A 10,496-nucleotide genomic window follows, 5' to 3' on the forward strand; every position below is an offset into this window, starting at 1 on the left:
TGTGTGGTCATCTACCAACACAAGCTCCATCTTAAATCAGTACGTCACATCATAAATTACGGAAAATCACGCCAATCACGCATTGAATCAGAATTGAAGCTACTTTACAAATAAAGCAATCTAAGTACAAATCTAGATAAAGATAGCCTTAATAATATCCTTTATTACGTGGAGTTTCCAGTCTTGATTTAGAACAGCTAACACATTTCAGGTCTCCCTAATGTGGAGAGTTCTCATTCTGTTTATTTACAGTTAAAGCTGACACTCTCATGCAAAGCATACTGCGATAGAAAAGGTATACAGTAAAATTGTCTCCTGCATGGGATATAAACTTTCACACACTTAGCTAGGGGAGATATTGTGCTTATGAACTTTGGGCAGTACTTGTTAACAAGTAATTGTCCTACCTGACACCAGGGTCTTTTTTCTCAATAGAAGTGGAAGGTGACCACCTCCTAACACTGCAGATGTAGTTATATTGTATTAACATATTCTACCCAGCAGATTGATCTTATTCATTAGAAAACGTTCTGAAACGCAGCTTTAAATTAAATAAAAGACTCTTTGAGAGGACACATCGTCTAACCATCTGGCTAAGAGCTCTCTACTAAACAGAGCACATTCAGCCATTCCACCATTCTTTCTTCTACAATTAAAAGCTATCGTCAAGCGATGCCTCCCAGACAAGCCTTTCTCGGCCAGGAGAGTGCTCTGATTAATGCAGTTGCTCAGTCTGTTTGACACATCTGTCAAATATAGTTTGTGTTGTGTTGACTGTATAACCACTCCAACTCCTCACCTCAAGGATTCCACATAGCTGTGACATTACGAGTCTTCTATTGGCTCTGGTTTTGACATCACAGCTTGGGTCAGTCATCTGGCCGTGAGTTACAAGGCCCATAAAGAAAGAAAGGGCAGGTGAAATCGAATGCTTTGTTCTCTTTCTTGTCATAGGGTTTCTGGGGTCGTGACTGGTGATTGTACATGTATTGCCTGCTCTCTGTGTCTAAGCTGGTACATTGACTGTAACATAACAGCCTCTAGTGGCAAAAGACACACAATGCATGGAAATGTAAAACTGAATGTAAAAAGTCCTTCAAATCCTAGGAGTCTAGTGTTTTATCGAATAGATATACGTAAATGGATTGATTGATTAATTAAATAATTAATTACAGGGTAAAAACTGAATGTACATACATTTCTTTCCTAAAAAGAAAACAACAAAACTAAACCAATCTGTCTTTGCCATCTTACTGTACCTGTAAATACCTTATTATCACTGTACAGCTAATTCTCAAGAGTCAAATGAAGAGATAGTAGGACCTTATATGGTGTACAAAATAAAAATAAAATCACACTTGTGTGAACTGAGCGGTGGTGTGTGTGTGTGTGTGTGTGTGTGTGTGTGTGTGTGTGTGTGTGTGTGTGTGTGTGTGTGTGTGTGTGTGTGTGTGCAACAGCGCCCCTCCCTTAACGTGTGTGGTCAGAAAAGGTTACTGCAGGCTACAGACAGACAGACAGACAGACACGGAGACAGACAGACAGACAGACAGACAGACAGACCCACACACACGGCCACGTATAGGAGCGTTGTGACCACCGCTCAAAAAGCAGACGGGTGACAGCTGAAGTGGATAGAAAATGAGAACATGCAGGGTAAAGACTTATATTTAGCTATTGAGACACAAAGAAATGTCTAATAAGGCAACAGAAGATTTAAAATTGATGGTGAAGTTGACTCTGCTGCAGAGGAAAATGATGGAAAGGACGAAGGGATCCATGCCTCACTGCCACCATGGAAATCAAGGCAAAGGTAGACAACCAGAGTAATGTTTCCATGACAAGCATATTTATATCAGCCAACAGACTGGTCAGTTCTGGTTAAATGAAGAAATATAAACACTGTAAGAGTGAAAGGGCCTCGACATCACAAAGGAGAGAAGTGTTATCCAACAAGGAAAAAAAACGATGGGGGTGAAAATGTTATGGACAGAGAGGCTGAAAATGTGACTAACGGTGTGCCCAGAGTGCAAGAGCTACAGTATCCTACAAGCTTTCAAAGACCATATACTCAACACCAACCAATAAGCAGAAACTTCTGCTCATCTTGCTGTAATGGAACATTTCTGTATTTAAACTCTATGACTAATACCTCCTGTCAGCTCCAGTCAGGGGCGTCACAAGGGGGGGAAAAGTGGGACTGAGTTACCAAGGTGGAGGGGGCCTTATTTATTTTATACTTTAGCTATTTAAAAATAGCAGATATACAAGCTCAGTGTGGCACCATGTGCATCGCTGCAAGCCTGTAGATCTGCTATTTTTGAAAAAGTGGTGGAAATGTGTGCAAATCTTTAAATATATGTATTTTTTAAGTGAACATTTGTAACTCAAATCTTGCTTCTGGGGGGTCCCTGGAACTAAATATTTTTGAGATGGGGGTCCGTGGCCAAATACATATCATTTTGGGGGTCCTTCACATGAAAAGGTTTGAGCACCACTGACATAGAAACATTGTTTTTTTTTAAAAACCATAGAAGGATTTGAAATATTCAAAGACTTGCACAAATGTTCACGATTTTTCCAAAATAGCAGATCTACAAGCTCGCAGCGCGGCACTCCGTGCCGCGATGTGAGCTAGTAGATCTGCTATTTTTCAATGGTTAAAGCTCAAAATAATGCGTTCCCTAGTTCCCCCTATGAAGAACATTCATGGGGGGCCCGCAGATAATCCTTGTACCCAGGGCCCAGAATTTGGTGTGACACCCCTGGCTCCAGTAATAATATTACAAATGATAGGATGGGGAGGTATGGTCTCAGGGAGAGGAGGGACTGAGACCGGGGCCACCCTGGCATGCTGTTGACAGGGGGGGTGTCAGGGGTGCTAGGGAATGATCGATGGCCTGTCAACAGAGTGTTGAAGTGCAGGGTGGGGGATGAATGACCTGTTGAGACGCCCCTGGGGGATGGAGCTGTAAAGACAGCTCGATACTGAGTGACAGGAAGTCTCATGAAGAGAGATGAAATCTCGTATTCATAAACCACCTCCAGAGAGGAATGGCCAGGAGGACCGGCTGTTTTATTAAATGTTATAACTGAGGGTGGGTGAGGTGGGGGGGACACAATAACGGCTGCCTGCTGTGACAGTTGGAGCTGAGAGGCCTCTTGGTGAGTCTTGTTGTGAGTGCTGCGTCATCTGCAGATGGCGATCGGCGCCACCAGCGAAAAACAGTGTCTGCTCGCTGAGATTACAGTCTCGGCCCTCTTCACCTTTGCAACCATGGCAACGCAGAGCACGACGCCCTGCTGTGGATGCTGCATTGTCCTGAGGGGAGGAAGCGTGCTTCATGACATCCAGGCTGCTCTAGATGTCCTTTATTACCTGCTGACTTAAGGCTGAGTGGGCAGTAATTGCTCATCTTGCATTTAATTTTTCTATTAATAGAGTTTGGTATTGTGCGGTTGGCATAGTTGCAAGGGTACACAAAGAGGCCAGAGCTATTACGTGTTTGTCTCTCTAAAGAGACCTCTACACAGCTATAGCTTACAGGGCTGATAGTGGTTATCTTTATACAAAAATAGAATCCCACACTGACCTAACCTATGCTAATCATCAGTATGTAAGATTCATACAGGTTAAGGAAATGGCAAAGGCCGGTAATCTCATTCTCTAATGTTGGCAGTATGCAATCGAGTCTGTAATATTGATGAGGCAGCCGCAGACACTTCAATATGCAGCCATAAACTTGACATATTGAGTTTGCTTGACACCGGAGCTGTTAATTAGATTTCTATTGCTATGGACATGACCTCCATGGGGAATGAGGACACAATTAAGCCTCACAGCTCATTCTGTCCTCGGACTGCTCTTCAAGTTGGGACAGCCTGGTTTAGTTGGGCTCTGGACCCTGAACGCCACCCAATCAGCCAAGATGGAACATTTGACTAATACCTGGGAACTGGGCCAGACTACATTAAGGGATCACTGCACACATCTGGAGTATGTTTCAGTACTTAATACAGTGTGTATGTGTGTGTGTGTGTGTGTGTGTGTGTGTGTGTGTGTGTGTGTGTGTGTGTGTGTGTGTGTGCGTGCGTGCGTGCGTGCGTGCGTGCGTGCGTTTCTAAAGTAGTAAGTCCTGTGCATTAGAATCCATCATAACTCAAAATGTTTACTTCAGTCATGCACCTAGGGTGATTTATTATCCCCTTTGAACTGTCAGAGCAACTCTGTATGATCCACAGCCAACGTGAAGGATGAAGAAGAGTGATAAATGTTTGATACAGCAGGTCTCTGCTGGAAACTAAAGCCTCTAGCAAAGCCATAAGAAAAATCAATCAAACAGAACAAATGTTTGTGAGTCATCATTGTGTAACACATTTTGAAAAGGGGACAGGAGTCCACCAGGTAAATTCAGCTTCAAACTAATAACTGCAATATCCAGTCGTCAATGTTATGCAATGGACACATACCAAGCCTATAATACAAAGAATCACAAAAACAACAGAGTACCTCTATACGGTCTGGTGTTAATCCCCTGAGAAATAGCCTGCATAGCTTTGCAGTTTATACACCCCATCTTTCCCCTAGAAGGAATATGGAGCTTTCCTCTGACTCCAACAAAGAGGCACTTACAGTACGGTATGTAGGACGCTCTACAAAGTAAGAATATGAGCTGTCAATACTGAAGGCAGTGAAAGGGAAAAATAGTTTTTGCATATGGTCAACTGAAAGTCAGATATCTAAAAGGACCAAATGTACAGTACTAATAGCTTAAGGGAGAAAAAGGTCTGCTTAAGGGTACTGTTTAATGAATGAACCACTGTTTGTTTGAAACTATCTGGGATAAGAACAGCTGCCAACTGATAGTTGATGATCAATTAAACATTATAGTCAATAGAATTATCAACCAATGAGGACGTTTGTGGGGCAACATCTAGAGAATAGACAGAGGACTTAATATTAGATGGTGTGTTATGACAAGTCAAATGTAAGCAAACCTGCAAAAGGCTATTTGTTTCGTCACTAGCTGTCACCCTGAGCAAGTCTGCATCTGTCATCTTGCAGTCTGTCTGATTCTGACATTGTTTGATTGGACCAAAACATGGGAGGTCTAAAGGTCTCCCCTCTGTTTGCTGTACACAAAAAAGGGTACCTTGCATGGAATCCCACACCACTGCATGGTCACTATGCTTAAAATGTAATTCTATTTCTGGCAGTCACATAGCAATGATTAATTAAGCACTCTATTGGCTTACAGCCTTGCTATTAGAAGTATAGGATAAAGAGGAAGAACTACTGTATGTCTGATATCTCTCCAGATAGCACAATCTGCACCAGAAAATACGATAGTGCTAACAGTGGAAATGAATTATCTGTCTCAAAAAGAAAGAAAAAATGAAACACAGTCTAGCGAGGTCTCTAGGACTCATCAACTATGCAGTGAAACAGATTAACAGTGGAAGACGAAAGAAGGATATTGGGCTGGCCGACACATGACCCAAACTTTGAACCAGGATTAGTGGACCAAGGATTTAAGCAATGGGAACGAAAGGACATGACGGCGATATGTACATTGCTGGAGAATGGGTAGATGAGGAGTTTTGAGGATTTATGGACAACATATGGTCTTTTACACATAGACTCAGGATACAGGAAGAGTTGTTTTGAAATGGCTTGAATACACGACACGACCCGGAAGAAAGACACCACAGACCGCTTGTAATCCGCTAACTATCCTCCGCTAACTGTAAAGGGTTTAGAAATAGGTAGATATAACAGATACAATAGACAAAATAAAATATCATAGCATGAAATAGGCTCAAGTCAATACTTAATAAATAAAAGCAATAGAGGTTAAGTCAAAGAAAGAAATCCACTTATGGAACTACCGGTATAGTCTCAATATCTCCAGAGGCAAAAGGCAATGTGATGCTCCGGCACTGAGGGCATCATGGCTAAAGGTGACCTCAAGGTGAGCAGTGTATACCTAATAACTATCCCAACAAAGAATTGAGCCATCTGGGGTTTTATTCACTCTTAGACTTGGAGAGTACATCACTCTCTAAGAACTAAACCATTATAGCTGAAGAAAAAGTTATATTGCAGGAATATAAATGAGCCTATCTGAACTATCCATCACTGACCAACACTACACTGTGTGACTAGTGCAGGTGTGTCATTGTTTTCAGCACCTGCTGTATCAGTGGCGTCTGTTGACAGCATTATCACTTGGCTCTCATCGTGACAAACATCAATTATTCAGAATGACGACTAAGCGATGGCGGCATGTCTTCTCACTACCACCATTTATAGAGAACAGGCCAGAGAAAGGTGCCGTGCTTATGACTTGACATAAGATGTAATCAGAAAACCTTTACTAACAGAATTCATCTCATACACTGGAGTATGTCAGCGCAAAAGTAGCGCCCAAAGCTTTACCAGCTGAACATAATAAACTGTTCTATTTTATAGACAGTCCAGTGTAGGTTATATATAATAGCCTATTCTCTCTCTGTATACTAAAACAATCACTGTAACTAAAATCACTTAAAGGGATCATACAATGATATATTTCCTTGTCAGAATGCACAAAGTGAACCTCCCTTTCACAAGGTAAAGCCACAACCTTACAGTGTGGCTATGCAAACACATGATTTGGCATTGGTGCACAGAAGGCCAAACCAAATGTTGAGGGCGATTTCAGCACCATGGACAGCTCAAGCCAACCACTATCCTATGACCCAAAGTGGGAAAAGGCTTACTGTTAGGTGCTGGGCAGCAACATCAACTATTTCAATTGATATCATATAATGAATGACAGGTGAGTTCATTCCAGACAGAATATGATGCCTTTGAAGCTTGTGCATTGGACAAACGACATTCAGACATCGATTAGGTTGGAATTAGACGTTAGGTTTTGCAGCAAAATCCATGGTGCATTTTTAGGCTGCTATATCCAAATTAAATTCACACATTTTACTGAGTAGCCAAGGCAGCTATTTTAGCCAACTGCACTTCGGAAATTTTGCCCTGGAATAGGAACGAAAGAGAGAAAATATAGCCTACATAACATGAAACGGCTGCACTCGGCCTGGATGAACAGTGTTGAATACAGCAGTGATCAAATATTAAAACATTTTCAAACTTTCTCGTGCATCCCGTAAAGCTGAAGTTTGCGCTGCTGTGCTTCGACCCGTGCAGCTCCCTGTCCATATAAAGCCTTATTTGAACATGATACGAACCATTAAGCGTGTTTGAAGGAAAGGCCCGAAGTGACAAGAAGTTAAACTATATCTAATATAAAATAAAGGGCAAGATCAGTAGCTTACATGCTCGTCTTCGCGCGCGGTTTTCTTTCGGTAGTGAGGCGGCCCCCGGCCGTCGGCGGGGGGGTGGGGGGTCTTCCCTGTGTTCTCCTCGTCTGGAACCTGTCCACCGAGGAGGTGGCTGGCCTCAGGTGGGTGCGGGAAGGAATTGTTCGTATTAATCTTCCCGGTAAATCTCTGATATAGTGAAGCCATAGATAAATCCAATCCGAGACAACAGCACTACAGCATGTCACAGCAGAACAGTGGTCTCGTCTGAAGAGATTTTGTACAGCTATAGGGAGGGAGGGGGGTGTTTGTTTTCTAGAGAACCCGATGGCGGACGCACAATTCCCCCCGGGATAGAAACACAGAGATAATGTAGTAGACAGTCAGTCAGTCAGTCTGTCAAATACGCAAATACCTGCACAAACTGAAATAGAAAGCAGCCATAAAACTAAGATCTTATGTCGATATATGTGCTTTGTCCGGGCGCACATAAGAAGCGGGGAGCTCCTACAGTAGGTGTCAATAGTTGTTCTGTTCTGTATTCACAGCACGTTGTTCCCCTTCTTCAGTTCCCTGATGCCAGGCAGCCTCTCCTCACACCGAGATAGCAGCCAGTCAGCCAGATGCTGCTGCGAGTTTCCAATCGGACATTTGATCGTCCAGACAGTGGATATAGTGCGTGGTCCACACTCCACACACAAGAGTAAAAAGATAATATTTCAACACTGTCAGCTCTGTCTTTGGCGACGGGTTGTTGTAGTGTGTGCATGAAGAGTAGTGAAGGGCGCCGGGAGCCAGTAGCACTCTCTGCGGACGCGTTCTGCATGAGAAGTGACCAGCCAGCGGGCTGAAAACGGCTATGGATGGAGTCTAGACTCTAGATACTGCCCCCCGAATACTAGCCTACAACAGCACAGCAGAACGCCCTCAATGTTAAAAAAAGAAAAAAGAAAACCACGAATAAACATTAGACACACGCATATGTTAATGCACGAAGCAGGGCGTGTGTAATTTTTGGTTCAAATATTTGCACAAGGTCCAGGTACGGAACTCGAGTGCCTCTCGGTGGCGCTTTGTGCTAGGACAGTCTTTCTGTTCCATATCACATACAGGCAGTTACAGCCCTTTTGGTGAGTGAGTGCAGTGCAATTTTATTGTCATTTAATGAATCGGGGTTGTTGTTATTGAATCGAAAAAGAAAAAGGTCTGTTCTCAAAGTTATAACTACAGTAGGCCTACTTGTATGGTAGGTCTAAGTATAGCCTTATAGCTCATCATTTTGAAGTCGTTTTCAAACTAAAGGAACTTGCATTTAGGCCTATTGTAACCTTACTGTAATAGTCTATTCATATTTATATATAGCCTATAGCTTATTGATTGTTCATACAATCAATGCTTCCCACACCTTCTTTAAACCATTATCTTTGTGTCCCTATATTCTCTCCATGTGGTGCCTGGTGGCTCAGCCAGTTACAGAACATGCTTTTTGTGGGTTCAAATCTTTATCATTTTGTCTTGTCTTGCATGTCTCTCCACTCTTCCTGTCCGTAGGATTCTCATTCCTGAACACTAACATCTAAAATAAAGTATAAAATGCCTTCACTAAATATTTGAATACAAAAAAGTATACATTTCCACTAATGTATAGTTCAAGTCATATACAGTATAGGCTATGTTGAAACTAATTTCATGCTCCTTGAAATGCTCACTAAGGCTAATGCAATGCAGGTCTCTGTTACAGTAAATGCACTGGATTGGTTTATGTCTGCAGGGCAAGTTGGGCAACAGGCTCTAGAACAGATTATTGGAACCTCTTCAGTCACTGTCACACATGCCACAGGAGAACACACCATGGCCTCTAACTGTGACGGCTAAAGCCACTTCCATTTGGGCCATGCTGCATTTCCAGCAAATGGGTCATCACTAGAGTACTTTTTCAAAGTAGAGCTAACTTTGAGTTTGCAAGTATAACTTTTTTTTTTTTTTAATCTTTATCCCATGATTTTGTAACCCATTTTTCACCCAGTGCCAATTTCCTAAACTGTAATCCTGGGCGCTGCTTTCCCTCTGCCAACCTGGCGAAAGGAACTGAGCTCATGCTTCCTTCAGTGCATGAGGAGTGAGCAGGCCGCTTCTTATCACCTGACAGGGGGGCACTTCCCCAGTTGGACGTAGCGCATGGAAGGAACATGTTATTCCAACCAGTTCCTTTCCCCTCCATCAGTCGCACCGGCTGGCCAGGGGGAGGCATTATAGAGACCAGGATTACTGCATGTTTTTGTGAGGGTACCTACCCTATACGGGACACGCAGGGAGAACATGCAAACTCTACACAGAAAGGCCCTTTCACCAACCCCACCTACAGTGTGTAGGCGCTGATGACGCAGAGGAGAGAACACACCCACAGCGTCCCTGTTACTAGTGTGAGTGGTGGAGTTGTGTGTAGGTGTGTGTGGGGTTTGTATCAGTGCATGTATGTGTGTTCACTTCCAGGTCTTAGTATGTTTATGTTTATTTCCCTGAGTTGCTCCGTGGGTCATTTAGCTTTTGTTAAAAATGTTTAAATTCCTGTAAATATTATATTAGTATCTTAAGTTATTAAATAGTAAATATTATATTAGTATCTTAAAGGTGATACACCATGCATTTAAAAAGTATTCATGTCATATTGTTTATGTCCCAAAAACGTTTTTCAAAAGGTTTGAGGCTAAATCACCACTCCTGAATAGAAAGCCTCTCATTTTTTAATGCGGCTCTCAGAGCATTTTCAGCTGCAGTACCACCTTTGGCCTGAACTGCGCCCGCCCCCCCCCCCCCCCCTTTTTTTGAAAAAAACTTTTTTTTCTTAAAAAACGGCCGTTTATGACGTCACAAACGGCAGCAAATCTGGACAGCCTGTTTTGAGAACCTGTCTGAACGGTCTGAAATGGGACTTTGTGAGGATAGAAGGTGCTAGTGGGACCACAAAAAAAGGTTTTAAAATAGGAAAAGTGAATTTTCATGGTGTATCACCTTTAAGTTATTAAATAAAAACGGGTTTCACTCCCCAATTTATGTTGCATCCCCCTTTTCCCCTAAACGGGGACATAACAGTCCCCCGGCGGGCAACTATACCTGTCAATTCAAATCGTCATTTCATTTTGCCAAAAGTAATTACTGTGTCCCGACTACAATTTATATTT

At 42.5% G+C, this 10,496-nt stretch overlaps 1 protein-coding gene across 1 annotated transcript in view; it reads right to left on the minus strand.

Annotated features, from left to right (window-relative positions):
* Positions 1-7,521, minus strand: part of LOC308285014 (A-type potassium channel modulatory protein DPP6-like) — a gene marked incomplete at both ends in the record, with an annotated part of 84,322 nt that extends 76,801 nt beyond the window's left edge. Inside the window, one exon of the mRNA XM_080725734.1 lies at positions 7,330-7,521. Within this exon, the coding sequence (XP_080581860.1) occupies positions 7,330-7,521 (192 nt within the window). The remainder of the gene's footprint in view (positions 1-7,329) is intronic.
* Between the last annotated feature and the right edge of the window lie 2,975 nt (positions 7,522-10,496).

The sequence above is a fragment of the Nannobrachium achirus genome (assembly GCF_963921795.1).
Source record: "Nannobrachium achirus genome assembly, chromosome: 5".
Classification (NCBI taxonomy): domain Eukaryota; kingdom Metazoa; phylum Chordata; class Actinopteri; order Myctophiformes; family Myctophidae; genus Nannobrachium; species Nannobrachium achirus.